This window comes from Cimex lectularius, unplaced genomic scaffold (assembly GCF_000648675.2).
Source record: "Cimex lectularius strain Harlan isolate CLEC.00 unplaced genomic scaffold, Clec_2.1 scaffold72, whole genome shotgun sequence".
NCBI classification, from domain to species: domain Eukaryota; kingdom Metazoa; phylum Arthropoda; class Insecta; order Hemiptera; family Cimicidae; genus Cimex; species Cimex lectularius.
In genome coordinates, this window is record NW_019392678.1 from 1859057 (window position 1) to 1873624 (window position 14568).

Consider the following 14568-nt stretch of genomic DNA (forward strand, 5'->3'; position numbering starts at 1 on the left):
TGTTAATGAGGGTTCGCAATAGCAGAGGTTATATCAACCCTCAAGGTGCCGGTGTTTTTGAAAAAAAGCCCATTTGTAAGTATGTCGGGTTCGAATTGCCGGGCCGCTGGATTCGAACCCAGGACCTTTACCTTACAGTGATGGACGCCGTATCAACGCCTAAACCGTTGCGGCCATCGAGCCCCCCGTCAAGGTTTATACACAGAAAACACCCGCTTTGAGTGATTACAAATACTTTGATTCAACCTAATTTTTCTATATTGGGTACATCTTCACTGTGCTTCCTCTCATTTCTACCGGTTGTATCCGTTTTATTGCCTCTCACTGCCGTGTCAGAGGGTTTTGTAATTATATTAATATATTGTGCTTAATTTTATGTTCTACTTTTTTGCATTTTTTTTACGATTTCATTTCCACAGTGTGTCCGTCATAATAACAGACCTTTGGTATGGGCATCTATTCTTTTCATTTATTCCTTTCATGTTACATTGTTCTTTTTGCGGGGGATGGACTTCCTAGCGGCGGTCTGCTTTTCATGGACTTCGTACGACGTCATACGAAGGATTGATTTTTTGTTATCTAACTCGCAAATGTCTACTAGTTAATAAATAAATGTCTTCAAAAATAGTTAGATAAATAAATAAATATAATATAATACAATAAATTAGTAACAATTGTCATAAATATGAATAAATAAATAGTTTATAATAGAAACATCAAATTTGAACCAGAATGAACGACGGTGACAAAATTATAACAACGGAAAATGACCGAAATTAAATGGTGTATAACTCGCCAAAGCAAGACAGATGGTGTCACCTTTCTTTGTTAAATTAATTTCCTTTGCCATTCGAGTTTTTTGGGGGTATTTTTTTAATACAGTCTTTATTCTCTACTTGGGGTCCGATTATTTTTTTGAGATCTGCCTCCGTAATGATCTTCTTTAAGTTTTCTACCGGACAGAACCTTTCATACTCATGGATTTCACAGTGAAGCCATCGTGCATTGCGTCACCAGTTGAACCGCATAGGCAAAGTGGTGACACTACACATTTGAATTTGTGTAATTTTTTACACACGGAAATTTCCGTGCCCTGTTAAATATTGGGAGATTACATAGTCCAAATTGTGTACATCATTGTATAAATTCATTGTCACACCTTACTTGTATTTGTATATTTTAAACAATGATACAGAAGATGGTCTTAATAATGATGGCACAGTTGGCACGATAAAGAAAATGTTTTTTAAACCTACATCACACAAGACCGCATCCCAAGACATCTAAATAATCATTAATTAACGGTCACTAAATACTAAGCATAAGTAATAATCCTCTAATCAATTGTTTACATAACGCACCAAAGAGCTATTTTTTAATATCTTTATTTAGGGATTCAAGCATGTTTTATTGTAGTTGAAAAGTAACAAGTACTTAGTAAGTTGGGCAATTATATCTTTTTATTATTTATTCTTAAAAATAATTCAAATTCAGTAAGAATGCGGAAGTAATTAAACAAAACGTTTGATGTTGTAAACCAAAATAACAATAAATAAAGAACAATAATACTATGTATATAGTGAGAGGAAATGAGATAAGCGATAGAATCCTATCTAATGACCATATCCAAGAAAATGTATATATATACGTTTACAATATATCGTGTGTCCTTGTTTTTATCGGAACTTACATAAATGGAAAAAATGGATCGCCCATGAAAGTAAATTGTTTTTCTCCAGATCACGAAGGGTTTTATTGTGTAGGGGGAAAGCTTGGGGAACACCTTAAAGGAATTTGTACCTCGTGCCTGTCATTTGGTTCAGGTGGGCGTGAGCGGCGTTCTTCCAATTTGTATTGCGCACGTTCCTCGGGCATTTAATGAATGTGCGATAAAGAACGTTGGCCGGACGGTAGGCACGTTCTGGCCCGACACACTGCGTCCGGTGGGGATTCCTCTCATCGCACTGACACAGGAGACCTTAGGAAAAAAATTGGTATACCGAGTTACCTAAAGTTTCCCTCTTACAATTTTTGTGTGTTTATCTGCAATTGATATGGTCTAAAGTTATGCAGACCCAGTAATAAAAGAAAACCGTTTTTCTGAGGGGTTTGAGGTTTGATAGCGGAAGTTTTATCTACCACCGCCAAGGCTCTTGTTATATATAGCTTCAATAAAATAAAATTTATGGCAAAAAACAAGGCATTACTGCTCATGCAGGAGATGTTGCTCTGTCAAATTGTTCTTCAAATTCAGCACCGTCAAAACACAATCGTTAATGATTTGATAAATATATGCTTAAAATTGTTAAATTATTACCTAAATTTATGAGTAGTAAAAGACTGCAGAAAAAGGTTGTAACTTTGTCGCTTATACAGTAAAGTGATAAATTTTAACTGCTAAGAATAGCATCAAGTTTGTACAAAGACAAGTAAGTAGCATATGCTCGTCTTGAATTAAATTGGCAATTACAATCGAACTGGTATAAACCATTGTTAAATTAAGTTAGTGATGAAGGATTGTGAGTATTTTGATCAAATTGATCATATCCGGTGTCTGGCCAGCCTGTTCTCCCTTTTGGCTTCAGTCCAATCCAGTTTCTGCAGGTAGTGGCACACAGTAAATTGATAATTTGGACGCGAGTACAAGTGTTAAATAAATCTGTAAACCTGTTTTGCAACTTTATGATGGCTGGTGTTCAATTTATTAGACAAAACGGAAATATATTATTGAATGTTTGTAAAACTCACTCTCTCTTTCTATCACTCATTCAATCACTCACTCACTCTATCACTACCCCCCTCTCTCTCTCTCTCACTCTCTCTTTCGCTCTCTCTCTCTCTCTCTTTCTCTCTCTCTCTCTCTCTCTCTCTCTCTCTCTCTCTCTCTCTCCACTCACTCACTCTCTCTGTCTATCACTCTCACTCCCTCAACCACTCACTCACTCTCTCTCTCTCTTATCACTCCCTCCCTCTCTTTCTCTCTCTCCCCCTCTATCTCACTCACTCATTCACTTACTCCCTCTCTCTATCACTCTCACCCTTACCATTCACTCATTCACTCACCGTCTCTCTCTTCTCATTCACTCTCTCTATCACTCACTCACTCTCTATCTATCACACACTCACACACTCTATCTCTCTCCACTCACTCACTTACTCTTTCTCTCTATCTATCACGCACACTCTCTTTCTTACTCAATCACTCTCTCACTATCACTCATTCACTCACACACTCTTTCTATCGCTCCCTCCCTCTCATTCTTTCTCTCTCTCTCTTTTTCTCTCTCTCTCTCTCTTTCTCTCCGTCTGTCTTATTCACTCATTCTCTCACTCTTTCTTTCTTTATCACTCATTCTCTCTCTATACTTCCTCTTTCTTTCTCTCACTCATTCACTCACTCAAGACAAGAAACTAACCTGGAATCCTCACTTGCAACATACAGTAGCAAAAAGTAAAATATCGCTAATGACCACAAGAAGGACCCGAGGCAAATCCTGAGGACTAAAACCGAAAATGGCCTATTGGCTATATACGGCAGTAATAAGACCCAGAATAACCTACGGATCACTAATCTGGTGGAACAAAGCTCAACAAAAAATAGCTACCCAAACATTAGGCAGCTTACAAAGATTAGCAAACCTATGTATCACAGGGGCGATGAGAACAACCCCTACAAACGCATTAGAAACCTTGCTAAACCTACCTCCACTTGAAATATTCATACAAGGAGAGGCTAGGAAAAGCTCATTTAGGCTCCAAAAACAATTAAATTGGAAAGGAACCAAACAATTCGGGCATACAACCATAATCAATAAAATCAGACACCCATTGTTAGAAATGGGGACTGACTACATGATCCCGGAAACAATCTTCACAACTTCCTATAAAGTCTCAACAGACTATAAAGGAGAGGAAGAACACAGGAAAGCACCAGATACAATGACATGGTATACGGATGGCTCCAAAACAAACGAAGGAACCGGATCAGGCGTTTTCTGTACAAGCCCAAAATATGAGCAATCAAACTCATTAGGGAAGTATACTTCGGTCTTTCAAGCAGAAATACATGCCATCAATGCTTGTGTCCTGGAAAATCTCAAAAGAGGTTACACTGACAAAAAAATCCTCATAAGATCAGACAGTCAAGCAGCTATTAAAGCACTGGCATGTAAAAGAATTACATCAAAACTAGTCAGTGAATGTATCCAAAATCTCCAAAACCTGGGAGAACACAACAACCTGATGATATCTTGGGTGCCAGGGCACAGGGGAATTCTGGGTAACGAAGAGGCGGACAAACTGGCCAGAAGAGGATCTGCAAGACCATACATAGGCCCCGAACCTATCCTTGGGATAACAAAAACAAACATAGATTCCTCCATCGCAGAATGGATCCAAACAAAACAAAGAGAGAAGTGGATAAACTCTAGCGGTGCTAGACATAGTAAACTTATGCTGAAACAACCCTCACCAAAATTGCCAAAAACACTGCTGCAATTGGAGAGGGCAAAACTCAGAGGAGTGGTGGGACTACTAACCGGTCACTGGTATCTGAGAAAACATCTACACAACGATGACCCCATTTGCAGATTATGTAATGAGGAGGAGGAAACAGCCACTCATATCATCTTCGAATGCGAAGCAACAGCTCAATGGAGGTTTAACCTAGCGTACGAAAAAGACACAGGGAACCAAATTGCAGCAATAACAGTCAATGACTTGATGCTTCTGAGAAGAAGGATTGAGTCTATTGACTAAACTAGGGAACTGGGAAGGTACAATAAGCCAGAAGGCTGCAGTGCCCGGGGAGTGCAAACCCCGCTTCCTAGTATCCTTTTCTACCATACCATACCACAATCTCACACTCACTCTTTCACTTTATCTCTAACACTCATTCACACACTCCCTCTCTCTATCACTCACTCACACTCTCTTACTTACTCATTCACTCTCTCTCTCACTATCACTCATTCAGTCACTCACTCTCTCTGTCACTCCCTCCGTCCCTTTCTCTCTCTCTATCTTACTCACTCATTCATTCACTCTCTCTCTCTCTCTCTATCACTCATTAACACTCTCTCCCTTACCCATTCACTCACTCTCTCTCTCTATCACTCTCACACTCTATCTCTCTCTAGCACTCACTCACTCAGTCACTCACTTTCTCTCTCTATTGCCCATTTACTCACTCTCTCTTTCTTTCTCGCAGTCCTTCTCTCACTCACTTACACTGACTATCTCACATTCACTCTTTCACTCTCTCTCTATTTCTCTCTCTCTCTCTCCCTCTCTCTCTCTCTCTCTCTCTCTCTCTCTCTCTCTCTCTCTCCCTCTATCTTTCCTCTTAATAATTGATAACAGATTGCTCGCGACCTAAATTTTGCAAGCTTTTTATAATAAAACGAGATTTATTCATTTATTAATTCATCCTTTGTCTATCTTTATTCTAACACACTTTTTGTCCTATCGTTAATTGTAAGAGAGGCCGTTCTCGATCTAAATTTGCGAGTTTTTTTTCAACAAATTGCTATTCGCTCATTCTCTCTCGAATCCCCTCTGTTTCTTTACTGTGTTTTGACTGCATTTATGAGTTGATCTAATTTAAGTTTTATCTAAATATAAATATCAATTGGAAAGTCAATAAAAAAATTGTCAACTGCATTGTTGTTTAATTGTAATTTTAATATAAATTGTATTTGCCCATCTCTCTGATAATTACTATTAGAACAGGCCATGAGTGGAATACAGTTGACCCCTGATTAATTGTCCGCGTCGGGCGCAAAACGTTCCAGTTTGAAATGTTAATAATGTGATTTCCAGGGACATAATTTAAATCTTGTTCTACACATCGAGTTGAAATATTCGGTTGGTCGAGGCTCTACGAAATAAATCACAGCAGAAAAAAAATACAGCAAGCTCTATAAAATCACACATCAAAGGGTTTCTTCATTTATGCGCACTAATGGTAGTTTCAGTACTTTGAAAAAAGATATTAATGTCTGCTCTTTTAAAAAGATCTACTATTTCCGGCAGGGCCTTTTTCTCCTTTTTTCTACACGGCCTTTTTGACATTAAACTTATTAAATTTCAGATTAAATGAAAATTAAAAGCAGTAATTAAATGTTTTCTCGCCCTTGACGGCATTTTAACAAAACATGAAACCTCAACATCTTTAGAAAATCAGTTTCTCAATTAGTTAAGTTAATTTTTTATAAAATTAGTAAATAAATTTTGTCTATTTACAACTTCCATTATATGAATATAAGTAAAAAAGATATTATGTTAAAAACACTTGTTCCAAACTGTTCTCATTTTTGTATTTAATGCATCAAACACTCCTGTGATTTTGTTAATTATTTTCTGGAACAAAATTTGTTGTTTCACAATATAATTTTTTAGGCAATTTGCAATTGCAAATTTGTTCTAATCGCCAATCATTTTTGTTGTACTATCAAATAGTTAGACATTTTTAACAATGCGGGATTTTGTTTCTCAATATGAATAATTTAAACATGGTTTAACTAAATACAAAACATACATTAGTTTTTAATTTATTTTACTAAAAAATGTATGAAATTATTATATAAATTAATGTGTGGCGATTAGTGACTGTCAATAGATAATTATTCAGAAATCGTGAGATGCGGTCTGGTGTGAAGTAGGTTTCAGAAAAACATTTTCTTTATCGTGCCAACGTTTCGATCTTTATTGAGATCATCTTCAGGGCCTGGGATTTACAAACATTGTTTACATTTAACAAATACATGTAATTATATTAATACATGTAAACAATGTTTGTGACTGTGTGTTTGTGGTTTTGTTCGTGTGCATTGACTCGGCTTTTTCATTATTTCTTGCTCCATTTATTATGCTTACATTTTAATTTCAGTTCTGCCTTGGAAGGCTGTCTGAATACAAAAAAGGTATATTATAACATAATTGTCGCAATTAGGGTAATATAAGTAATAGACAGAGAGAAACATGAATTTTTTGTACAACTGTACTTCAAACTAAATAATCGTTAGATGTTAACTATATTTGATTTTTATAAACATTGTTTTTCGGGGGTTCATAATAGCAGAGTTCATGTCAACCCTCAGGGTGTATGCGTTTTTTAAATAAAGCCCATTTGTAAGTATGTCGGGTTCCAATGCAGTGACCTTACAATGATTGAGGCCACCGACGCCCCCTATAAACATTGTTAATTGCTAATTAGTTGTAACAACTCAATTTTGGAATGAGGTAGTAATGCTCTCACACGAAGCAACGAGTGCCGAAATAGCATCGATACAGGTTAACGGTGAGGATGGTCAATGGACGATGTCAGAAACTGGGCATGCTAATATGGCCACAAGCTACTAGGCCCAGGTACTCTCCTACATGAATGCGGGTCAAAGGCGCTTCAATCGTCGAAGAGAATTATCGGGAAGGATTCGTGAAGAGAGATTGTGGGTTAAAGATTTGTGTTTGGATGATTTGAAGTGGGATTTGCTATACCACGATCTCGCTAGGTCTTTGCCAAATGGGTCACCTTCTCCGAGGATTCCACGAGTCGTCCTACGAGCGTGTTCGAAGATTTTTCATTTACCGGACTATCGTTTCTTTTCTCGTCATCGGCTACCGTCTCGTGTCTGTCTCGGAGAAGATATCGAGTGAGTGCTCACTTCAGACATCTTATTGTATGTTAAAGGCCTAAATTTTATGGATATAGTTTTAGTTTAGTTAGGATAAGTACCTTAATTTCATTTCGTTATGTGTAAATATATTTAGTTAACCTTCAATTTTATTTCTTTGTGTTGTCTTTAATTTCTTTACTAACTGAATAAGTAGTCTACAAAGAAGAAAGGAAACAAATAAACAGAATATAAATGCTTAGTGCAGAAAAAGATACATTTTTCTTAATTAAAATATCCAAAATTGGAATAATAAAAATAATTAAAAGAAAATGTCTGCTAAAGGTTTTTCTGTGTTTGCTTAATTTCCAGCCTAAATTTAAATGCAGCAATTTAACTTAGTTTTGCGTATTCTTATGAAAGTTGTCCACAATCGGCAACAGTGATAACTTTAGAAGTTTTTCCACTTTGAGATCCATAGGACTCGAGGGTCTTAACAACATCCATACCTTCAACGACACTCCCAAAGTCAACATGCCTGTTGTCCAGCCAGGCAGTCTTTGCAGTTGTAATAAAAAACTGACTGCCATTGTTGTTGGCTCCAGCATTAGCCATAGACAAGATGCCAGGTCCAGTGTGCTTAAGTTGGAAATTCTCATCGTTGAATTGACCTCCGTAGATTGATTTTCCACCGGTACCATTGTGTTTGGTAAAATCATCTCCTTGGCACATGAACTTAGAGATTACACGGTGAAAAGTTGAGCCTTTGTAACCAAAACCTTTCTCTCCGGTACAAAGACCACGGAAATTCTCTGCAGTCTTGGGCACTACATCACTTCGGAGCTCCATAACAATCCGTCCGATGGGCTGGTTGTTGGCCTGCATGTCGAAATAGACCTTCGGTAGAGACATTTCTGCCTTTTTGCTGAAGTACTCTAGCGTGGAAGTGAGAGGCGAGCGTCGAACAAAAATCCGGTTGAGGCACTTGACAGACAAATGAGGTTGAAAACATACATAAAAGCGTTAACTATTGTTCTTAATATTTTGGTCTGTTGGACGGTTAAGGAGAAACGTTTCGCTGTGCCGTATAGATCAATACCGTAAGTCTTTATAAGGCAATTAGGGCTGTTTATATTCTAGTTTAGTAGTGTCAGTTCGGATCGTTTGTCGAGAAATCATTTTAAAATTTTATATCTGCGGTTACAGTCTGTACGCTTTAATCGAGTGTGGGGGTTAAATGTCAGCCTTTTTTCTATACAAAGTACGAAATATTGTATTTGATTCGTATTCGGGATAGGATTATGGTTAGGGTAAATGTGAGGGAGGATTTTATTTTTTGTTTAGAGTGAAGAATATGTGTTTGGATTTTTTTTCGTTTACCTTGGTTTTTCCTGATTGAGGTATCAACAGTACGAGATGATTTTGTAGATTACGGATTGCTATGATTTTATCGTTATGAGGAGACAGGATAGAGACTGTTTCTGGGTGGGTAATTTATCAGTATAAATTGAATGTAATACAGGAGCAAGTGCGCTCCCCTGTGAGACTCCAGCTCGACAGGGAAAACGGAGGAAGGAGACGTAAAACTTATGGATCAGGTAATAAGTAGTGGGTAGGATGACCTTTAACTTACACATCAGCCCTCAGTGCTATTCTCTGTCAATGGTTTGAGATATATTCAGGAATATTCCAGGGCAATACTAGGTGAGGTTGTGATGGCTTCAACAACGCAATGTGCTTGGAGAACTGTCAAATGGAAAAATTTTCAGAATTAAAAAATAAATGGTTATTTGTTATCTTATTACTCAATAAGGTATGAGGTTCGAAAAATGGTCCACTTTAAGACAAATAAAGCTTTCTTTTTATTTAGAACCTAATTCGGATCATTTTAATCGCTAAATTCAGCCGTTAAACCAGTTCTTAATCAAATAATTTTCCTTAAAATGTATGGGTGTTATATTTTAGTTTGAAAGCGATGTATCACTATGCCGGTCTTATAAATTACAAGTTTGTGAAAATAATCGGTTAACGTTCGGGAACAATGTATATGTAAATCCGACTCAATAATTAAAACTTCGTAAATAAACTATGTTCCAACGGTTACGTGGGCGGTGGGAGAAAATGAATTACCCCCCTTTCTACTCGGTTTAATTTATTGCTCTAGCATTAATAAAAGGCCATGTATGAAGACATAAAGTGTCCTTATAAAGTTTCCCCCTGACACATTGATACATGGCTGTTATAAAGACGTATGAAGAAAATAAAGAATCGGTTTTAAACCGAGTTAAATAAAAAGAAGGCAATCAGAAAGAGTGTGTCTACCGTCCACCTCCGGTGCGGTCATACACTATTGAACAGACAAATGTGAACCGCCTATTTACCGATGTGATCTGGGAAGGAGCTATTTGTTAGAAGGCCGGCTCCATTTGTTTTCAAGGGTACTAAAGCTTGGCACACACTCGAAACAGGCGTCGTTATATGGACCCAACGGGGTTCCATCCCTGCCGTCGCCTCTAACGAAAATACGCTTTGGAACCGTTATGCTCGGGAGTGTTTGCTAGACATTATTGACTCGTCAAGAAATAAAGGATAATACAGGGATATTACTTAAAATACGGAATGAAAACGCTAAAAAAATATTCACACATAAAATACATGTCACAATTTTAAAACCACAAAATTTAACACTAGAGCTCATATAAACATACTAAAAACGTGTTTCCATTTAACGTTATATTTATTTTATTGAATGACTTAACAAAATTCCGTTTATAATGGAACGTTCCAAACGTTCCGAAATAGCATTTTTCTTATTCTATTAAACTAATATTGTTTAGCTTTGTTTTAAATATAGTATAATGGTTCTATTATTGTTAATGTTTTTATCGCACATTGTTGATGGTTGTATTTCATTGTGATTTGTTTCTCTTCTTTTATAATTAACTCACTAATTACCATGGTTAGTCTGGACAATTTTTTCAAACTTTTTATTTTGACAATTTGATTTTTTATGTATGAGGAATGAGTAAATACTATTTAATAAATAAAAACATGTACATACATATATGCAATATGTTCAATTTGAAAATTTGCAAAAAGGAGGGAAAATTGGAAAGGTGGGTTGAGATGGGAGGTTGGTATACGAGTGGATCGAAGTCACGATAGCTCTCAAGTGGTAGAGTAGCGGCGTATCTAGCCGAAGATCGTGGGTTCGAATCCCGCTCGTGACAATGACTTTTTTATCTAAAAAAACCCTTAATTAATTGAAATATGATTTTTGTCTTAACAAGTCTTAGATTTAGTAATTCTGAAGTTATTTCTGGAATGGTTGTTTGATCACCTTTTTCGCATGCCTTTGCTATGGCATACTTTCAAATTGAACAGAGGACTTATTCTTTATCTATAGTTTAGTAGAAAATCATTTAGTGGTAGATTAAAATTTAACTAAAATTTATCACCTGGTTTTGCTTCCTAGGCGTCGAGTAAATAAGCAATCGGATTCCGTCTTGTGAAACAAAATCCTTTGAAACTGTTCAATTTTTGTAGGAGTCATGTTCCATAAGCGTTCTATTCATGACAGGAGCCTCATATTTTTTAACTTTGTCGATGATTTATTTCCCTAGATCCTCCAGTTCATTTGGTTTAAGATCTTTATGCAAAATACTACAATATTAATCACCTTAGGCACCACGACCAATATTGATTTATCTCCATTATTATCTAGGGCTCTTGGTTAGGTAAAGGCTTTTTATCAGATCCCAAAGCTTTGTCGAATCCCACGTTTATCCTCAGCCTGCATAGACTTTCCCACTAACAGCGAACATGATCCAATGTTTCTTTTCATTCCTGGCAATGTCTTATAACCACATTCAAATTGGAGCGCGAGTGCACGAGAGTTCACTTGATGAGCGGCGGCTCCGGTAGACGAGGAACGCGTGGCGACGAGAAAGGTGGCTTGTCTTTTTTTGTGGTTTGCGCTCTCGTTATTTTTCCCCGGGGACGGTTAGTGGACGTTTTCTAGATTCACCAGCCTTTTTTACGGAGGGAAGAGATCTTTCTGCACGTCGGACTGCACAACGAGCTGCAGGGTAATCATTTGTCCAGAGAACATTTTATTTTCATTTGTTCACTTTTTTAATTGATTTTCTTTATTATTGTCGGCACAATGTTTTTTTTTTAATTTTTTATAAAAAGGCCTTAATCAGTATTGTTCATTTTTAAATATAGAAAAGATACTTATTTGTATTATTTTATTTTAATTTAAAAAAAAGGGAATTTATTCTGTTTGTTCATTTTTATTTTTTCAAAAAATAGAAAAAAAGGTGTTCATTTGTATTTAATTGCTGTGGTTATTTTTATTTCATCTCAAAGACCTGAAACAACTGTCCTGATCCCTCCACGACAGTTTTTATAAGATTTTTTTTTAAATTTTTATTTTAAATATATATTGTATTTCATAGTCTGGACGGGCTTATTTCGGCTTTTCTGAGTAATAAATATGCCTCCAAAGTCTTCAGTATTGTCAGTCAGGAGTCCAACTATGATTTTTGTCCTCAGGAGGGAAAATTCAAAAGGTGGTATAGAGATGGGAAGTTTGTGTCCAAGTGGACCGAAGACACGATAGCTCAAGTGGTCGAGCAGCGGCTTATTTAGCCAAAGGTCGTGGGTTTGAATCCCGACGTTGAAGTTGACACTAACTTTTTCATTTCAACCAATACCTTTTATATACATATAATTTTGTACTTACGGGATGTTTCTTTACTCTTTTTATTTGTGAGATAATGTTTCGATTAAGTTGTTTATAACTATACACGATTTCATACTTTTGTATAGTATCATATCATGTCCTGTTGTGGTCGTGATGAATAATTTGTAATTTGTTTCTTACCGAACATTTTCCCCTATCCAACGTATAGAATAATACACTCTGAAGATGGCACAATGCCACGACTGACTGACCAATCAAAATTAAATACCGTGAGAGAACTCGCGGGATTGGTTTGAACAGACATGTAAAATTTAAACTTCCAAAAAAAGGTACGTCGTTATAAATGAAAACAGAAATGATGAAAATGTGAGATTTGGCTGCATGGCCTGTTGGGATAATGAATATGAATTTTGGTCGTTACCGAACTTTTGGTCTGCCAATCTTCGCTGTGTTCTTCTGAACCAACTTGGTAAATTGAAACTTTTTCATTTCAACCAATATTTTACGTAAAGATTAATTAATTGAAAAAAGCATATATTTAATGTTTAAATGAGCCAAAGCTGAAATCCCAAATTTGAATTGCAGATAACATTTTTTTTCTAATTACATACTAACTTAGATTGATCATAAAAAAAATCATAAAATAAGCGTTTATTGTAAAATATTATTAACGTATGTATACTACAATATATAATTATGAAATTATTTTCGTAATTTGAAAGTCAGATATTAGAAATCTTGGTTTTACACACAATAATTCATTTCACTTCATGTATGATCTTAAATTAACTCTCGTATAAATAGATAATACTTAAAATATCAAATAATAGTAATTACTGCTACATTTTCTTGTTACTTTTGTGTTAGCCAAGCCTTTAAGTAGACTACAGCCATCCTCATCCATTCCGCTCTGTCCAGTGAAATTTTCTTCCCAGCAGCTCGTCCTCAGCAGTACCCCATTTCTTCCAACCATGATGATGATTTCATTTTGAGTTCGGCCCGTTTACTTTTATAAGCTCAAGTGTACTAGTCCAAAATCTTCTTCGTCCAACTCCCATCTCGCCTGTTGAACATGTCCAGCCCGCTTCCATTTTTTCCAACCTACTACGATTTCCTTCCATTTACTACCTTGGGCACCTTCATCTTGGTTTATTCCTTTATTCGTACGTTGATTTTTCTACTTTTTTGTTTTTAGTAGTCTCCTCATTGTTCTCCTCACAGTCTTTCGTAATTATAAATATCTCGTGTTTTAACCCTGGGTTGAGTAGTTACACTAGCTAGTTAATTGACATCTTCTATACTTACAATTCAATACGACCGTGTATATATGAAGACAACACATTTGTATTGCATTTTATGAGTTGAAAATATTTAGTAAATGTATGTATTTAAATTGTTTTTGTAAATAAATACTTGGTTTGTGATTGGAATATCTAATTATATATGCAATCACAGTTCATGTTCTTATTTAACTTCTGATGCTCATTAAGGCTAGATACCCTGATTATGCTAATCTAAATTTTAACGAACTTAGTCTCCAGATATGATTGGTGAATAGAAATGAGCTTGTCGGATAAATTTTTGATTGGAAGTAAATTTGTATAAGTACTTTTGTATAAAATAATAACTTTTAAAATCACAGAATTACTATGATCAGAGTGTTTAATGATAAAGAGTCGTTTAATATAAAAAATAATCATTTGTAATTTGTACTAGAAATACGGAAGAATGCTTAAAAAATACAACGTTGATGTTTAGCTGAAAAGAACGAAAACTTGTCGGAAACATTTTTCTGAAAACTTCAACTTTTTAAAAAATCTATCACCGTACCGGTAGTGCTGAGGAATGTTCTTTAACCGCAAAAAGTGTTATATGTTTATAAGAATCATATTGACAATTAAAGTTAATGACTGGTGTGAGACAACGAAACTTCACTGAGTCCGTAGACATATTCGGGTTTCCATAACACTCAAAAGTATTTCGGTATGTGCCATCTTCAGTGAGGAACTATCAGTTAAAACCCAATAAGTGAAATTGCCTGTAATATCATCTTTTTTTTATTATTATTATTTATTTTTATTACAATCTGTAATTATTATTTACAATATATAATTTGCGGATATATGAACAATGTACAACTATTTACATTGAGGATTGAGGGGAGAAATGTTTTTTTTTTTTTTTTTTTTTTTTTTTTTTTTTTTTTTTTGGATATAAGGAATTTCAAGGTCGTTGTGGAGGATAGCA

General features: G+C 35.7%; 1 protein-coding gene across 1 annotated transcript; it reads right to left on the reverse strand.

The window, feature by feature from the left end:
• Positions 1-7965: 7965 nt before the first annotated feature.
• LOC106667092 (peptidyl-prolyl cis-trans isomerase) lies at positions 7966-8603 on the reverse strand. The gene has a single exon (XM_014394790.1). It carries the CDS (start codon positions 8523-8525, stop codon positions 8028-8030), a length of 498 nt encoding a protein of 165 aa, XP_014250276.1. The 5' UTR covers positions 8526-8603; the 3' UTR covers positions 7966-8027.
• Between the last annotated feature and the right edge of the window lie 5965 nt (positions 8604-14568).

Coding starts and splice junctions, on each gene's coding strand:
- LOC106667092 (XM_014394790.1), bottom strand. CDS start 8,525: ATGTCTCTACCGAAGGTCTATTTCGACATGCAGGCCAACAACCAGCCC.